Source organism: Chionomys nivalis, chromosome 3 (genome assembly GCF_950005125.1).
Source record: "Chionomys nivalis chromosome 3, mChiNiv1.1, whole genome shotgun sequence".
Classification (NCBI taxonomy): Eukaryota; Metazoa; Chordata; class Mammalia; order Rodentia; family Cricetidae; genus Chionomys; species Chionomys nivalis.
In genome coordinates this window covers 60340523-60359928 of record NC_080088.1, presented here as the reverse complement: position 1 = coordinate 60359928, position 19406 = coordinate 60340523, and the positions used below count along the sequence as shown (strand labels likewise).

The following is a 19406-nucleotide window of genomic DNA, read 5'->3' as shown; positions in this document are numbered from 1 at the left end:
AAAGGCCAGGAGAATGCAATCCCATGAAGAAGCGACTCCAGTTGAGGGCAGGAATGATGGAAGATGACAAAGCCATGAAGCAGATTGTGAAGGATAAACTAACATGACTGAATTCTCTGCACGTCCACTTCGGTTATAAACAGACTCTCGTCCTAAGAAGTTCTGGCTACTGCTATAGTCTACCCATGCCGGTGGAGCCGGTGCCATTCATCCTCTAAAGGTCCACTAAGGATGCTGTCAGAGGTCAGATAGATAGAAACTCGCAATCCTCAAAAACCACTTTCATTTGGATTTGAACTGGGTCCTAGTCATCTTCTGCCTACTTTGTGCCATTTCTCTAGCTGGTGTTAAAACTAACCTCTGACCCTAACTCACAGCTCTAAACAGCAGGCAAAGGGCCCAGAGCTCCCAACAACGCAATGCTACCTGCACATTGTGGAGTTCACAGCATTCATAATGCAGATAATTACTTGTGAATACTGGCGCAGGAAGGAGGTTATGAGGTTATGTTTTTGAAACCGAGATGGAGGAACATGTGCTGAGATACTGAAGGGGGTCTCTGCGGAAGATGGCATGAGTGTGCTATCCTCCTTGACTCCCAACAGCTCTCACCCTGGAAAGGGCATCATCTACATGTGGAAGGGAAGCTACGAAAAGCAGGGATATACACAGGGAACTACAAAGAAAGGTCTATCACACACCAGCTTCTTACTTAAAGCAAGGGTCCTCGTGTCAAATGCTGGCTGTGAAAACTGGTAAAAATCTGGTTTTCTTCCATTACAGCATTCCTGCTAACTCAGTGTAAAAATGAGCTCATGAAAGTGTGCACAGTTTGCTCCCCAGAGATCTGACCTGATCACCAGCAGGTCGGAGGACAAATGGAAATAGGTCCGAAAACTGGAAAAATCGCGCGCTCTATGAGCCTGTCCTTAGCGGCTTCCCAACACATAGTTCTGTCTACACTGACTGCTATTGCTTCTCTAACAAGAAGGTGACTGGAGCGGGGGTGCTGGGTGAACTGGGGGAGGTTTAGGGTATACCCTATTTGGTAGGCACCCTGAATTGTTGTTCCATCCCATAAGGTACGCTTCCCAAGACATTCAAATGTAGATAGATGTAGAATTTAGTGTGTGCAACCTGCAGTCCCCAGGTCACACGCATCCCCAGAGAGACATGCATGTAGTCCAACACATTTGCAGGTGAAACCTGCTATCCCTGGAAGATGTTTACAATGCAGGCAGAGTTTTCAATGAGTATGTCCTTTCACAGGCCTGGGAGAACAAAGGAGACCCCAGAATCTGCAGCATGATGATGAGGTGTCTCAACAACCAACTTCCTAGTTGGAGATGTAATTTGGGGAGCTTTAGGCTCCAAAGAAGATAACCCCAGACACGCTTTCCTCGTGCCCTAGGGCTACCCGGTTCTGTGTCCAGAGACTGCTCTTGCTGCCACAAGGTAAAGGTGCCCACGAAGGGGAGTAGCAGGGGGACTTGGGGAGGGGCTGGGATGCTCCCTACCTTGGCAGGCACCCTGAACTCCCCGTATTCTTTCAGTAGCTCCTGAGTCTCCTCCGTCGTCTCTCCAGTGGAGGTATGTGTTGAGAGGTAATATTCTCCTGTTTCTTGGATCCAGTCTAACGCCTGTAGGAGGAAACACCACCACCAGTTGCCCAGAAGGCAGCTGTCAGTAGGAAAACCTGCCACACTGTGAGGAAGGGACCCAGAAAAGGTGGCAGAATGGTGGGCGTGTAGCTCTGAGGGAGTTATTTTTAAAAATTCTTTATTATTTTTTATGGAGGTTCTCCATTGAGTTTGAACAGCCTACCACAAAGCAGTAAACTGGGGTCCTATCGTATGTCCGAGCCAGTGAGTATCTATGTATCTATATATAAACTGGAAGCGGGGGCTATTATAGGTCAGATCCAGTGAGTAGCTATGTATAAACTGGGGGTTATCATGAGTCAGACCCCGTGAATACCTGTACAGCTCATCATGACTTCTGGTGTCAAACTCAGTATTGAATACCCTGAAAACCTAAATTACTGACAAGGGGAAACTGGCTATCCCTACTCTGTCATCGCTGGTCATCTTAACTGTGCCTGCTACTGTGGCCATCTGCACACGGCCCAGCAGTGAGGCAGAGCCAAGGGAACTCTGGACATACCTGCTTAGCACTGCGCTCAAACACCACGTATTGCTGACACTGGTCTAACCGCCGCTTCTTCAAGGTCCAGAAGTGCAGGACACGGTTCTCCCTCTGCAAGAGCTCACTCAAGATGGCTGTAGGAAGAGGAGGTGAGCAGCATCATGGGACTCTGCACCAAGTCCCAACTATGTCAGTCCCACTACCAAGGGGAGGGACTTACAAGCCTCCCTGTAGGACTAATATAGATAGCATCAGAAGGAAGGGGATAAAACCTGGAGACAGACACATCTCCCCTGGGGACCACGCGTGGGAAGAGCATGGTTGGGACCCCTTTCTGAGGATCTGTCAGGGGACCACACAGATCCAGAGTCTCTTCGCATTCATCAGTCCTTACTGTAAGAGGCTTTGGAAAGTGAGCCCCTAAGGCGACAACTGACGCAGTTGATCTGGAGGCTGGCAAGCATGGGTGGGCTCTGCTAGAGCTCTCAGGCATTCCTGAGGAGCTATGGAGGAGCTGAGCAGTAGTGAGAATGCTGGGAGGACACACAGCCAGCCCACATAATGAGCCACGATCTCAGCCCTGCACAGGAGTCAAACACAGGGCACTTTAACAGCAGAGCCACTGTTGCCGCTTCTGAGCTGGGTGGAAACTGGGCTGCACCAGGGTCTACTTGTTGTCTTAGGCCCGGACTCCACACAGCTTTGGGTCTGATCCTCAGGAAGGCTGGAAGATCTTATGCTGTCCCTAATGATACTATGAGCATATTAAGTAAAGCAGTCAGCATGACAAAGGGGCCACAGGAGCCATAGGGAGTGTTCATCTGTTTCCTTATTCTCTTAACACTATCTCGTCACTTGGATTGCTTGCTAGCTTGATTGATTGACTGGTTTCTTTTTTTCCTTATCTTCCTTCCTTCCTTCCTTCCTTCCTTCCTTCCTTCCTTCCTTCCTTCCTTCCTTCCTTCCTTCCTTCCTTCCTTCTTATTTATTTATTTTTTGAGACAGGGTTTCTCTATGTAACAGCCCTGGCTGTCCTGGCACTCACTTTGTAGACCAGGCTGCTCTCAAAGATCGACTTGCCTCTGTCTTCTGAGTGCTGAGATTAAAGGTGTGTACCACCACCGCCTGGCCATAGATTGATTTCTTAAGTGTTTTAAATAATATGATCTATGCTTGAAGCAAGAAAATGCATTTTGTTTTATATCTACTTCTTGTTTTCTGCAAATTATTAAATGTTGGTAAAATATACAGTGATGAGGACATAGATCATCGGTTTATTAAGCATTCGTTATGTGTCAGGCACATTTTTATGATACTTATGATGTGTGTATCTTTACTGTCCCCCTTTGCAGATGAGGAAACTGAGGCAGTCCGGCATGTTCAGGCTCATTCAGATAGGAAGGAGCAGAGCTTGGGGTTAGGCAGGATCCTCTGACCCGAGACCACACCCTTATCTACCCTTGGTCTCCCAGGTCCCTGGTGGATGTCAGATACATATTATTGAACTTTACCGAGATGGTACAACCCAAACTGCAGTGTCTGTACTTAATAGTTTCTGTTGATTTTACTTATTCCTTAATTCTCCTCACTGCCCCTGTGCCTGGAGGTTTGACTCCAAGGATAGATTCTGTCTGTACCCCTTTCAGGCTGCGGGGTTCCATAGGCTTCAGTGGCTCACCATAGATGCCTTCAGTAGGGAATTTCAGCTCCTTCCCAGAGTGATCAAACATACTTGCTCACTCTCAGACTGACTTGTGGCTCATCAAGGGACTTGGTTGTTAACCCACATGACACAGACAGGAGTTTGAAATGTGTCTGTAGACTTGACCTGCCCCTTGCCTCCCTGTTAGCACCATGGCACTTGGGTAGCCTTGGACTCAGAGCTCAGACTGAATAGACAAAAACGTAAGCCAACATCTGGAGTCTGAAAGACAGCTGCATTGCTGAGCTTAGGCATACTGATGGCTGCAACATACCATCACCTGGACAAAAGATGCTCACGGCGGGCCACAGAGAAGTTTTTGGTTGTTCGGCAATCTGCTCCTGTGTTAAAACTCTAGACTATGTGGCACTGGATTTGGATCCAGGCAGCAGATCAAGGGGAAATAGGAGGTCTTGCCTACAGTGTCTGCTTCTAGTAGGTGAGGGTAGAAGAAGTTGTTATCTCTTTAGCGTTTGTACCTGCAGAAACTCTAGGTAAACAACATAGTCCAAATCATGGACGGCTCCAAGCATTTCAGGTGTCACTATTCCCCCTTCCCAAGAGCTATCACAGATGGAGCTTTACCAGCTCCCTCTGGGTACCCACCCCACACAGTGGAGGTGTGAGTGATGCAGCCCCCGATGGGTACTCATCCCACACAGTGGAGGTGTGAGTGATCCAGCCCCCTCTGGGTACCCGTCCCACACAGTGAAGGTGTGAGTGATGGAGCCCCCTCTGGGTACCCACCCCACACAATGGAGGTGTGAGTTATCCAGCCCCAGCTGGGTACCCACACAGTGGAGGTGTGAGTGATGGAGCCCCCTCTGGGTACCCACCCCACACAGTGGAGGTGTGAGTGATCCAGCCCCCTCTGGGTACCCACCCCACACAGTGGAGGTATTAGTGTGGACTCTCAGCGGCTTGGCCTCACCCAATCAGCCATCTGCAGAGGTCAGAACATATACTTTGAGATGTACTGGAAGGCGACATGGAGTCAGCCACTACAGGGTCTCATTCAGAGACAAAAGGACAAGTGAGGCAGGAGCTCGGGTTCCTCCTCTTGTTTAACTCTTTCCAGTGATTTGGATCATCCCAACTCTCGAGTGATCTGAGCAGGGAAGAGAACTCTATCAAGGCCGCTGATCCCCATTCTGACCATGGTGTCAGCCTTCCTCTCCAGAGCTGTGAATTTCTAACTGGACAAGGAAATGCATGAAGGCTAGTTTCTGTATGGCAAGAGTGACCACTGGGAAACGAAACGATGGCTAAGACCAAGTGTGATCAGATGATAAATAGTTTTAAATGGTATATGCTATTTTTCACATACTCACAGACTTCATAGAATTCAGAGGCAATAAAGATGACCTAGAGCAATAGTTATATCAACCCTCTCTGCATACAGAACACAGATTCTGTAGATCCGAGGGAGCCGGAAATTCCCTTTGTATTAGCTTCCACGTGATATCAGCGTTCCTCAGCCGGACTCCATGTTTTGTGTAGAAAATGTTTAGACAGCCTTTCTGCTAAGCAGTGTGGTCCAGGACTTGCAAATGCACTTTAAAAACTCGGGGAAATCTTTCTGAACATTAAAAAACTGACTGTGAATCACCAGGGCTGGTTTCATGTCATTTCATACTAGACTGTTTCTTCTTAAAGGAGAAGCACCAGGGAACTTGAGATCATGGAGGGTTAGGTACACAGCCTGTTACAGGCAGGGGAGGGAGCGGAGGGAGAAAAGGAGAGAAGGGCCCGTGGGTCTCTCACTGGCGCATCTAAAGTGACCTGGCAGGCCTCTTACTCACCTTTTACTTGCTGTTCGGGTGCCCTGGTGTGGCTGGCAACACTGGGCATGCTAACATTGTTCCTGTGGATATACTTGAGAAACACCTCAGCATTCCGCCGTGCCAGAGTGCAGGCCTAAGAGAGACAGAGAAGTGAGTCCGTCTCCAGTGGAATCCAGGACACAAGAAGAAGCGCCTTTTCAGAAGGCTTAAGGACTTGGTGATGAGGATGCTGCAGGGACCCAGAGGGAGCAGAGCTCTGGAGGCCACTTTTAGCTCACAGGGACAGTAATTCCCATGCTCTGAGCTCTCTTTAAACCAAGTGCTTCTTTTTCTGTTTCAGACAGAAATCAGTCAGCCCTTCACTATCTATATGCTGCCTGGTCATTGCTAATGATCACGCCCAGGCTGGTTTTCTTTTTCTACAAGAGAATACTTTTTACATGAACCCTGGTGGAAGCCCAGGGAACAGAAACCCACTTTAGTATAGTACATTTAGCAAACACACTTGTTAATATAATTCTAAATCTAAATGTAAGAACAATTTTCAAATTTATTTGAGTGCCAATCACGTTCTCCTTACCTAAATAACACTAACAAATATTCTCATTTTTTTAAAAAAAATATTTTTAAAAGATTTATTTACTTACTATGTATAGTATTCTTCCCGCGTGTATGCCTGCAGGCCAAGGGCACCAGATCTCATTACAAATGGTTGTGAGTCACCATGTGGTTATTGGGAATTGAACTCAGGACCTTTGGAAGAGTAGTCAGTGCTCTTGATCACTGAGCCAACTCTCCAGACCTAACAAATAACTCTCTTGTTGGGAAATATTAATCTTGATGAAAGAGTCAGAGCCACTGTACACGACCATCAGCAGTGGCTGGTGGAGAAGGTCACATTTTCCTCATGAGTGGGACTGAGGGCTGGAAGAGCAGCAGGAAGGAAGTACTTCAGACCTAGAATTTAGATCCACTGACAGAGGATGTCTAGTGTCCCTTATGCCCTTATAATTTATGAATTTCCCTAAAAATAATTTTCCATAGCTATAAAACTAGGACATACCTGATTATTAATTTAAAATTAATAAATTATCTGTGGATCAAACTGCTAAATTTTAAAATCGTCTTCTACTTAGCTTTTGAGCATACAAATTATATACTTTCAATGACTGTTATATAATAAATATAACTTTTAAGCTGACGGGAACTCAAAGGCTCATGAATTGGAAGCCATCAGCAGAGGTCCAAGGCTAAGGACTTCTAGATGGTTCAATCAATGAAAACAAACAGAAATTTGTGTGTGTGTTGGGCAGCGATTTCCTACAGTGGTAGGAGTTTTTCTTCAAGGCTTTAAGCTTATATGAAAAACATAGGTCCAAGAGGTTTTCTTTCTTCTTTAAATGAATCATTTAATTTTATAAAGAAATCATCTTTACTTTTCTCTCTCTGTGTATGTGTGTGCCTTACACATGTATGTGCTATATTGTGCAGGTGTGTGTGTGAGTGTACATGCGCACACATGCATGTGAGGAGGCCAGAGGAGGAGGTAGGGTTTCCTAGTTCAATCTAGGGCTGTATCAGAAACCCCCCAGGAAATGTTTCTGCTTTTACACAGAATAAACACTGGTATTTGTTGTTAATTGAAAATGATTAGATTGATAAATAGTATCGGAATTTATTGATTACAAGATTCATTTTAATAACTTTATTGAGTAGGCTTATGCTCTTCAGCCAAAAGATCATTTTAGGGTTATTGCTCAATGGCAGGGTGCTTGCCTAATAGGCGTGAGGCCTCGTGTGCAATCTCTAGTAACACAAAAGAGAAAAAGAGCAAATTATTTTTTATAAATTGAATGTAGCTGAGTAAAAGCTTGTGACCATGTGATGGTGGAACACCTTAACACGGCAGTGGCAATAATAGTGCATCCTATACCTGATGATACCAAAAGTGTCATGAAAGAAGTGAGTGTTTAAAGTATTATCTTAGGACTTTATGAATTACCTGGGAGATAAGTCTCCAGCCCCTTCCCTTTTTACATGAGAGGCAGGAAAAGCCAGAGGCAGGGGAAGCCCTGACGGAACAGTAGGTGGGTGCTCGCTGGTGAGAGGAGAGAGTGTGGCAGGAATCTGAGACCATGTGTGGCAGTGTGCTCTGACCTTCAGGAAGGCCTCCTTCTGTTCCAGATGCTTGCTGAGCAGTGGGATGACGTGGTCCATCTCTGCCGCCGGCCCCAGCTTGTCTCGCCCACCGCACCAGTCCTCGTCCCTCCGGTACTCCTGCTCTAGGCTTTCCAGAACACTGCACACCTAGTGAATCACGGGAGAAAAGCTTCAGTAAGGAGCTGCTCAGTCAGTGTTTGCTGCTGACTTCAGCAACAGAACTCTACACAGTGATGCTCTACATGTGAAATTCAGCCTGGAGATTCAGAGCGGCCACCACTGCCGAGATACTCTGAAGAGATCGATGTTTGGAGAACCTTGTGACTGTGATGGGCTCAGGATGGAGACTGTAGAATTACCCTTTACAGCTGATGGCTTAAGCTATAGGAGTTGATAGTTTTACCCAGGAATATGATGAAGAGTAAGAAATGAAGAAATAGGTTGGATATTTAGGGAGCTTCAACATGATACATCATATATATATATATATGTACACACATATGACATATCACATACATATACACACATATATCATATGCATCTCACAATATATACACGTGTATATATTGTATAGCTATATTGTTTTAATCTCATGATAATTATGAATTATGTAGACCAGGCCTGGAAAAGAGACTCAGTGACTTGCCTCAGCATCTGTACTTGTCTGTCAGGAACCTCAGCAGTGGTAAAGGGGAAAGCTGCCTCTCTTGTGTGATTTATGGGCCATAAGCAAAAGTCATTCTTCTACTCCCCTGGGGACAGATGTTCAAAGTCCTACCATAAGGCAGTGACATCCTTAGGACATCTATTATAAAATCATATTTCTTTCTGAGGGAGAATACATTTGAATTAACCTCAAAGATATATTTTTTTTCTTTTCAGTTATAAGAATTCAGAGGCCATGCTGAGTGACCTTGTAAATGACCTCAGAAGAGATCAGAGCATTCAAAGAGAGTTCAGAGGGAGATTTAGGCCGAGGGTTACAGCGAGAGTCTCATGGCAGCCTTGTGTCATTGCAGCGAGGGTACAGAAAATAAGGACCCAGCAGACACTTGCCTAGCATGCAGAAGATAGATTCCATCCCTAAGGTGGCAAAAAACAATCAAACAAATGGAAAGCAGAAATCTGAATTCCTCTATATCCCATCAACAGCATTGGTTACTTCTTGGACACAGAAGCAAGGGAGAGCAGCTGCAACCATCTTGGCCTCCTCTGAAAAAGTCACACCTCTTGGGAAAGAGTATGATCACTTTCAAGATAAGGTCTCAATCATTAAGTCCAGGTTAGCCTTGAACTTTCTATGTTGCTAAGGGTGACCTTGAAATTCTAATGAAGGGCTTGCTAAGCAACACTGTACTAACTGAGCTATATCCTCACCCAAAGATGTGGTTTTTGGATAGAATGTCACTGAATTATCAACTCAGCTGGATGACATCACAGCCATACATGCTTGCCATGTCACAAGAAGTCTGTCCCTGACCTCGAGGTGACTTGTCTGGCCCCACCTTTGCTACTTCCTTTAATACAAGACACAAAGCATGCAGACAAGCGCAGGTCTTGAGAAAATAGATAACAAAGATGCAGAAATATTAAGACTAAGACACTTGAGACCTGTTTGGTAACAGGACAGAATCAAAGGCTTGTAGTGGTCTTGTGAAGGAGATTCTGGATTCTTGACTATGAATGTATTTTAAGTAGCTGCTGGTCAGGAAGGATAAAAGACACATAAACGAGCTGGATGCAAGGTGCAGTTTGGAGTCTGGATATACCAAGCTCAGAGAAATCAGCTGGATCTTAGATATTTCAACAGAAAACAAAGGCCAATGTATATTGCCAAGTGTGGGGTAGCTTGTCACACAGCACTATTGTGACAACAGCTGACTGATACACTGCTCAAATCTAGTATTCATCACACCCAGTTTCTACTTTAACACCTCCATATTGATCTGATGAGTTTGAGAAATTTAGGGAAAAAACAGAAGAAAAACCCCACATGGTTCCTTGCTGTAAAGATAAGAAAGCCAATGGCAGTGTCCCCACAGGCCACTGCTTTATTCTCAAAGGTTAGTGCTGACAGCCCTGGCTTTTCGATGCTGGGCCACAGTGTGAGATAGGAAACAGCCTCTTCCATCTTCAGCTCACTTCTCACAGCCTCCCCTCACCTGCTCGGAGGTCTTGTAAAAGGCCACAGAGGCGTTGACTAGCTTCAGCCGGTCTTCCATCTTTAGCATGAGCTGCTGCCAGTGGAGGGCCACCTTCTCGGCACATTCCCGGATGGCGTCGGCATCGTAGTGGCCGGCCTGGAGCAGTGCCTCCGCTTTCTGCTGGACCTGCAGGGCGCTCTGGTGCGTCTTCTGCAAGGAAGTGGCGTGAAAGAGGGACTGGGCGCCAGGGAAGGAGAGCAGCCCAGGTGTGATATGGGAGGGGGTGGAGTGAGGTGTGGTTGGAAGGATGCAGAAAAGTTAAAGAGCTTTAAATGACTGATCCATTTGTCATGCCGATTAATATACATTATTGTCTCTTAAAGCACATTTACAAAAGGAAATCATACATTTTCATTCGTCTCTCAGGATGCTAACTCCTGGCCCCATTCTTAACTTTTTCCTTTCATTACCCTAGATTTTAAGGACATTTCAGTTCACAGAGAACCAGAAGTTGTGTAGAAACATGACCATTTTGTTTAATCTCCCTTTCAAATCTAATCTTAATATTGTTCATCACTGAACTTTCAATGATTGCTGATGCACCATTTCACAGATTAAAGAAGCATGTCTTTCCCTCCATCCCCCCAAACACACGTCGCACAAATCTCAGCTGGCAATGCACACTCTTAGACATTAGCAATCAATTGAAAAGGTTTCTGGCAGAATGGGTAAACTTGGTTGGCAGGGCACTGTCACCCTGACCCCTCACCCCAACTCCTACCTCACAATTACTCCACCAAAGAAGCCAGCAGCAGCCAAGAATGAGCAAGGCAGGGTCTCATTGTTATCTACAATGGCTTTCAGGATCTTACTTTATGGTTTCTGATTCTGGCTATCTGTGCTCTGCACCTTAACTGCGAGCATGGGGGACCTAGCTGGAGGACCAGGTGGCAGAAAAAAACAAAAGCAACCACTCCCTGATGAGGTTCAAACTTTGCAAGACAAAACACAGATGTTATTCCTGTGCTGACTAGTTTTATGTCAACTTGACGCAAGCTGAAGCCATGTGAGAGGAGGAACCTCAACTGAGAAACTGCATCCATAAGACCAGGCTACAGGCAAGCCTGCAGTGATTGATATGGGAGGACCCAGGCGACTGGATAAAGTGCCATTCCTGGGCTGGTGGTCCTGGGTTTTTATAAGAAAGCAGGTTGAGCAAGCCACGATGAGCAAGCCAGTAAGCAGCAACCCACCATGGATTCTGCATCAGCTCCTGCCTCTGGGTTCCTGCCCTGCTTGAGTTCCTGTCCTGACCTCCTTCAGTAACGAACAGTGAGAAGGAAGTGTAAGTTTTTTCCCTTCTTCCCCAAGCTGCTTTGGTCATAGCGATCTATCAAGCTTAGCAACAGTGTCCCTGACTAGGACATTGGTCATGGTGATCTATCTATCTATCTATCTATCTATCTATCTATCTATCTATCTATCTATCTATCTATCTATCTATCTATCATAACAACAGTGTCCCTGACTAGGACATTGGTCATGATGATCTATCACAGCCACAGTGTCCCTGACTAGGACATTGGTCATGGTGATCTATCTATCATAACAACAGTGTCCCTGACTAGGACATTGGTCATGATGATCTATCACAGCCACAGTGTCCCTGACTAGGACATTGGTCATGGTGATCTATCTATCATAACAACAGTGTCCCTGACTAGGACATTGGTCATGATGATCTATCTATCATAACAACTGTGTCCCTGACTAGGACATTGGTCATGGTGATCTATCACAACAACTGTGTCCCTGACTAGGACAATCCTGTGAGAAAGTCAGAGTGCCGCTGACTTGAGGAAGCCATTGCAACCTCAGCTGTGACCATTTGCCTTCCAGCTAACAGTGCTGGCTAAGCTCATGGTGCACAAGGGTGGCGAGAAACACAGTGACACTCCCGAAATCCTTTCTACTCGGCTTCGATAGCAGGGCAGAGACCATTGTTAACAGCTGATTTATTCAGCTCTCTTTGAGTCTGAGGGTGACCGCCCTCATTTTTTACCTAAACCTCTCCCTGGTGCCCACTGCACCTGCCTTTCCCCCTCACCAGACTATATGCTGCTCAGTCTATAAAGCTTCCATGTGCTCCCCACCCCCCAAACCTGCAGCACCTCTGCTTGCGAGTCTCTGCGAGCATCCCAGGCCTTGTGCCTTTGCGTTCCTCCTGACAAGAGCTACAGTCCTGATACTATGTCAGTGCTGGGCTACTCACTGCTAAACGAAGCTGGAGAAAGTAGACTAAAGGGCGGGACAACCATTACCAGTCCCTGATTGTCTTTGCCTTACTGGTACTGTTCTGTTTCCTAAACACAGAGGTGCCAAGGTCATCCCTCACTGACTGTTCATGTCTCCAGAGCCCTTAACTACCCCCTTGGCTTCAGTTCCTCTCTGAAGGAGAGTCCTAGCAGCCCTCTTCTTACTGTCGAATCATCCTCTGGAATGGTCATCTCCTGTGAGGAAGCCCACCTCTACCCTTCTGAGGCGGTGACTCCATCTGCTACAGGGTGGATGCCCAACCCTCGACAGAAGCCAAACCCATCTCTTTAAACAGGTCCCCAAAGTTACTGGCCACTTGAGTTGGTGGTCTATTCTTACTCATTTTCCTTGCCACCTAGAACTACAACCTTGACCTCATTCCTGACTGCTCCTCCCTACTCCTCCAACCCAGCCCAGCCCTCACAACTTCATATATGCATTTTTATGGGGGAGAGATGGCTATTTTCTTGCCTTCCAGTTATAAATGCATAAACCCATTCCTCACGTTTCATTTTTCTTTTCCTTTTCATGTGTGGTGCTAGGATTTATCTTGGGGTCCTGAACATGCCAAACGCACATTCTACTACTGAGCCACATCCCCAGTTCATCGTGAACATTTCTGGCAGCTTTATTTAATTTGATGGAATATGAAGTGCCTGTATTATAGTGACTTACTGTTTTCATCCCTAAAGCTTTTATTTTTGACAGTACCACCCCTTAATTTCGGTTCAAAAGTCTTCAGTGGGTCCCTCACTGCTTCAAAACTAGGTCCAATCTGGCTGTCATAATAGCCCTCCACGATATGGTCTGTAACTGCTTCACAATACTTAGTACACCCCTAAACCTCCTGAAAGCAAGCCACAAACCTTCCTGCCTTGCTCTTCCTTTTTCTTGTCCTTGATAAATGTCCCCAAGCTCCTGTTAGCCCACCTGTCCTTTGAAACTCATCTTAAATTTGCCCTTCTTCAATGAGCTTTATCATATGGCTTGAAACCCAGGGAACATCTCCCTTCTCTGAACTCCCTTTTCACTTAGTAAACTCCTGGAGGTTCCATTTGCTTAGAAGGTAAAACTGTTACAGTGCGTGCATGTGTGTGTGTGTGTATGTGTGTGTATGTGTGTGTATGTGTGTGTGTGTGGTGGGAGGGGTCATTCAAATGGCTATCACTTCTCTAAGGGTGTGTGTGCTCTCTGCTGGGCCCTGTGATTATGCATTGACTTTCCTGGTTCACACAAGCCCTTCTATGAGGTGGATTTTCTTTCCATCTCAGAGATTAAGACATATAGGCTAAATGACTTGCCTCAAAGCCTACAATAAAAGCAAACAATAAAAGCAGACTCAGGTTTGACCTATTCCCACAATTAGATTCTTTTACAGCTAGTTACTTGTTCTCTAGTATTAGAATGAACTCTACAGCATCTTCCGTTTGACGGGAGGTTCTCCAGATGAACAGCAGTGATACCGACAATTATCTCTGCTGCCCTTAATGGTGTAAAACCAGCATATAATTGTCATCATAAACTTGTTTTAATGTTTTTCCCTCAGAGAATTCGGAGTAACCTTGACTTTTCTATAATTTGTGTCACGTGATAAACTCTGCCCTTTACTCCAAAGCTCATTATTCTGTAACAGTTCTGAGTCCGCCTTCCTCTTTAATTTCCTAAATGATAAATCCTTACCCATGTGGCATAATCTTTGCTTTGTTGAGCTTAAGTCATTATTTTGCATTTACTATTACTCCTTATCATCTAATCCTATTGAATGTCACAGTTTTAAGATGTGGATTATCAAGGACATTAATATTTAGTAGGCAGAAGTGCAAGATAATTGAACTAAATCAATTGAATTTATTATGCATTCTTAACCACTTTTCCAGTATAATATTTATGCTTAAATGCGCAGGAGGAGTTCAAATAAAAATGGATTTTAAATTGAGCTTCTCTCTATGAAGGCCACAGCTCTTGAAGACACGTCATTGCATCCAGGGCACTAACAAATAAGGATCCCGTTTGCTAATAAGTGACGCTGCTTTGAGATACTGTTTGGTTCTCTATTCGGAATGTTCTGGGGACATTTCCCCCCAAAACAAGGCTGTATAAGGAACAAATTCTGACCTTTCAAGGGAAACCACCAAAGCTAGGCTTAGCATTATCCTGGCTTGGCTAGTACTATTCCATCGTACGACTGCTTTTCTAGCTTGATTATCAATAACCTTCTGTTTCCCTTTTCCCTTTGTTTTGTGTGAGATAGGGTCTTTCTATGTAGCCTAGGCTAGCTCTGCAACCCTCCTGCCTCTGCCTCCAGGAGTACTGCAATTATAGGAGTGGTCACTACACTTGGCACCCTCTTTACTCTTAAAAATGTCTAAGCTTATATAACAAATTGCTTCACTATCTCACCAATAACTATTTTATTTTCCTTATGGAACTCTTGAGCTTCCTTTCTTTCTCTTTTCTTTCCTTCCTTCCTTCCTTCCTTCCTTCCTTCCTTTCTTTCTTTCTTGAAAGCAAATTATATTCCTGCCCCACCTTCCAGCAATCAGCACAAAGGCCTGCAGTAACACCAGCACAGAGAGAAAGCCACACTAGGCTACTTACACTCCCTTTAAAGAGGCTTGCATCTGGCCAGGTGTAGTCATGCATGCCTGTAGTCCCAACACTTGGGAGGTTGAACATTAGGACAGCCATGAGTTTGAGTCCTGCTTGGGCTACATAGTGAGTTCAAAGTCAGCCTGGCCTACAGAGGGAGCCTTTGTCTCAAAAAACATTGCTCACACCCTCTCTGGCATATTTTTTTTCCTGATGCAGAGTCCAGTCTAAACTTAGTTTACAGAGGACCAGAGGCTGTCTGGAGAAGGAGATAAGAACAATTCTGGTTGCGCTCCTTGTTTATCTAGCTATACCACAACCTGATGACCTCCATCACCAAGATGTTCTAATAGTTCTACCTGCTCTGCTATCCTTGAGATCACAGACATCGATCCTAGCATTAATCCCACAAAAGCCCAGGAGTGGCTAGCAGACATTTCTACTCAGTCAGGTTCTACTATGGAACAATGCAGCATCTCCCTAAATGAACTGCATGCACAGCCATACAGAGTTTAGTATTTCAGTACACTGTGGAAACATTTACCCACTCTTTTTCATGGCTCACCGAGACACTTCAGTGTGCTGTGATACTTGGCCCAGCTTGTCATATATTTGAGTAAGAGACTGGGAATGTAATCACCCAACCCAAATATTCTTATCCAAGGAGGAAGAAGACCAAGACTCATCTCTGTTGAAATCCTCCACAGCTCTCTATCATGCCCCTAGTCTGTTGCCTAGCACTTATGGCTGCCCAAGCCTGTAGACCAGTGGTTCTCAACCTTCTTAATGCTGCAGTCCTTCACCAGTTCCTCATGCTGTGGTGACCCCTATACAATTATTTTGTAGCTACTTCACAACTGTAATTTTGCTACTGTTATGAATTATAATATAGATATCTGATATACAGCCCCTGTGAAGGGTCTTTTTAGACCCAATGGGGTTTTAACTCACAGTTTGGGAACCACTTGACCACTAAGTACCTGATCATAACCCCAATCTAGGTCTCTCCTGAGGAGTTCCACCACTATTGCTTTGGGGGAGTGCCAGTAAACTGTAACAGAGATTAAAAAACAAAAAACAAAAAACAAAAAACAACAACTCCTTGCTTCTGGATAACTCTCCTGTAGCAAGTGATTTGCTTATGGTCTCATGTGCTACATACTGTTTGCTTTTCAATCTCAAATCCTGGACAGCACTTACAGGCTAACAATAGTTCCTAAGAAGATACCAAGTATCTAATGGAAACAAGTCATTCGTCTTAATGCCATGTTTATATGCACATAAGATGGCTTCTGGAAAATTAAATGGCTGAATTCAATTACTATTGGTTTATAAAGGGCTAGCAATCAGTTGGATTGTTACATTAAAAGACATTTGTGAGCACAGATAGTTAAAATTCATTGTTTTTCTGCCATCATTATGTAAAAGGTTTTGCTAGTGGTAATTTTAAAGGAAAATAGCCCCTTTATAGTTTCCACACACTCAGAAGCAGGCAAAGTTCTACAATGAACCACATGTAATAAGTAGCTGAGATTTTTATTCGTTTCTTTTCCCACTGGTGCTGAACTTATTTTGCTTTTAATATAGTTCCATGCTCCATTTTTATTCTTTCTCAGATACCACTCTGGAAGGAGAAGGTCCTAGTAGGAGATAATTGAAGGTATTATTTAAAGCAAGGCAACATTACTTTATTCTCAGTGGAATTTTCTTTTAAATTTTAAGAAGCCCCAGTTGGTAAATTTTGAGTTGCAGTTTGTTCTTCAAATATGGCTTCTGCTAGCATTAATGAACAGCCACTTGCACCACGTAAACCATATAGTACAGTCTGTTGTGGTCCCTGTGAAGAGCCAAATTCCAACCTAGAATCCAGGTGTTTAAAAGCCTTATTCCACTTTACTATTGCCTTGCACACCTGCCTATTCTCACTTCTGACTGTCTTCAATTGGAAGCCTTTCTGTTTGCATTTTTCACCTGATGCCTAGTTTGTAATAGGCAAAAATCTCACTGCACCAGGGCCTTAAGGCACCACAAGCAGCAAAGATTCTCCTGATACCTCGGGGCAGAAAGACACCTGCACTCTGCATACCTGAGTGTGAAGGAGGTGCCTGCACTATGCCTCCACCTGAGGGAATGGTGGCATCTCAGATAGCCATCCCACCTAGACCCAGAGTCAAAAAGGGGAGCAGAAGACAATGCATTCAGATCTGGGTGTTACCTCGATGGCTAGTTGGAACTGTTCATGCTCCCGCTGCAGCTGCTCCGCCTCAGACAAAGAGCTGGCATTGACCAGGCTGGCATTGAGCATCGACTCTCCATTGCGGATCCATCCCAGAACCTAGGGAGTTTGGAGAAGCACACAGGTGAATAGCCCTTTGGAGTTTATCCAGAGCTGTTGCCTTCCCTATGCGTGCTTCAGTCAAAGGGCTATCTTCTATTCTCTGCTAAAGAGAGGACAGAAAGGATCCAGAATGCTTATCGTCCGGGTCTTCCCAGTCTGCTGTCATAAGCCATGTGCTTTATGTACCAGCTTTATTCTCAGCTCCACATGTCACTTCCTCCCTGTATCACCCTGTTGTCCCGGTGTCCCCACCAAATTAACATTGTTTCTTCTGACTGTATTTTATTCATGTCTAAAGGTCTTTTAGAGCAGAGAATGATATAATTAAATTCCAATTGTGGGCATCTTTTTCTTTCTGTTTTTATTTATTGAAATAAATACAGTATTATTTTGATTATATTCTTTCCCCTTCCCCAACTCATTTTTTCCTTGTTTTTAAAGGGTCCAGTCAAATAACTACTTCTTGAATTTGTCTTCATCCCTCTTGTTAGAAACAATCTTTCCTTCCTCCAGTATGACTGCGCCACCTTGTATCACTTTAATGTGGCTTCCACAGAATGACTTTTCCGTTATTTCAACCTATACTTACCTCCCGCTTAAAAATGTGAACTCCCCAAAGTCTAGAGCAATCTTCTAATCAAATTCTAATCTCACACAGTTCACATAATAGCTGCTGCCTAGCAATGTTTTGAGAGTAATGAAGATTACCCAAAGTCACATGTGAGCAGCAGATCCTTACTGCCTCCGCCTTACATAACAAGAGCATATAAGCTTGAGGGAGCCAACAGCTCCAAGGAAGGAAAAAGAAAGCGAGAAAAATTCACACAACAGATAATTTTCAAAGGGAAAGCAAAGTATAACCAAATTAAATTACCCAGTGGTCTGAATACAATTTTAGGTTTCCTAATAAGTACAGAAGGGGGGGAGACACCTGAAGTGGGGAGTACCAGGAGAGAGGGAGTCAAGAGCCTTCTAGGGCCTAGAAACATTATAATGATCAGGATAAGCACAAATAACCAATCCAAAGAGCTACCTGGTGTGTGGTCACTAGAACACTGCCAAGCATCTTCTTTTCTAGGGAAACTTGCTCACTGAGGAAAAAAAGTTCTTGAAATTTTAAAATCGGTGTACAGCATCCATGTGTCATTCCTTGTAAAGGAGAAGACACTGCAACCTATTCCAGGTTTGTTCTTAAGCTCTTTACTTCCCTTCACTTTCTTGATGAACAACTAGAAAATGCTATGCCTGGTCTTCTGCCCCGTAACTCTCATAGGCATCTTGCAAAGTTCATTCCCAAGAAGAAACTGAGTGATGTCTTTTGTGCATAGACAACACGAGAGATAAATCCTGCTGGAGCGGGGTGATTTGGACGGAATTGTTAACTCATGGCCAACCCGGCAGATTGTGGATGAGATGCCAATCTGTAATTAGCGGCAGGAAATAACTGTTCGGCATGCATGTGTAAAATCCTTGTTGTCCCTGGTGGACTGTGGCTGGCTGGATAGAGGTGCTAATTGATGGAGGAATTACTTTCATTTAATAAAGAAACTGCCTTGGCCCATTTATAGGCCAGCCCTTAGGTGGGTGGAGTAAACAGACAGAATGCTGGGAGAAAGAAGCCGAGTCAGGAGTCGCCATGATTCTCCCACTCCAGACAGACGCAGGTTAAGATCTCCCTGGTAAGCCACCTTGTGGGGCTACACAGAATATCAGAAATGGGTTAGATCAATATGTAAGAGCTAGCCAATAGGAGGCTACAACTAATGGGCGAAGCAGTGTTTAAAAGAATACAGTTTCCGTGTAATTATTTCGGGGCATAAGCCATGCGGGCGGCCGGGTGCCGGGGACGCAGCCCTGCCACTCCTATTACAACAGAGTGGCACCCAACGTGCTAATGAACTCCACGTAAAACCTGAGAGGGCTTAAAAAGGAGAGAGAGAGAATTCAAGACAGTTTTTTGCTGTTTGTGGGTTGCGTGCCACAAAGAAATTGACCTGACTCAGCAACAGGAAAAAACTGGCTGTTTTAAAATGCCGGCTTTCTGGGCTGTGCCGCCACTGCGATCTCTGTCTGGCTCCTGCGGGAGACAGAGTCTTTGAATGGATCTTTTGGAGTAAAGTGCTATGGCTTGCTTGATGGCAATGTGGACTGCTGTGTGCCTGGAACTGTGTGTGGCTCAGGGGCACCAAATGGCTCTGAGGCAGGAGGGCTCAGCTCCGCCATGCTAA

At 44.8% G+C, this 19406-nt stretch overlaps 1 protein-coding gene across 22 annotated transcripts in view; it reads right to left on the bottom strand.

The window, feature by feature from the left end:
- Positions 1 to 19406, bottom strand: part of Kalrn (kalirin RhoGEF kinase) — a 615547-nt gene that overhangs the window by 246829 nt on the left and 349312 nt on the right. For 15 of the 22 annotated variants that reach the window (XM_057764996.1, XM_057764997.1, XM_057765012.1 and 12 more), the window contains exons 16-21: positions 17056 to 17175; positions 9954 to 10172; positions 7789 to 7938; positions 5650 to 5764; positions 2164 to 2279; positions 1518 to 1640 (exon numbers count right to left, since the gene is read on the bottom strand). In XM_057764996.1, coding sequence (XP_057620979.1) covers positions 1518 to 1640; positions 2164 to 2279; positions 5650 to 5764; positions 7789 to 7938; positions 9954 to 10172; positions 17056 to 17175 — 843 coding nt within the window. The remainder of the gene's footprint in view (positions 1 to 1517; positions 1641 to 2163; positions 2280 to 5649; positions 5765 to 7788; positions 7939 to 9953; positions 10173 to 17055; positions 17176 to 19406) is intronic. The other 7 variants (XM_057765000.1, XM_057765016.1, XM_057764999.1 and 4 more) reach the window with 1 other exon arrangement.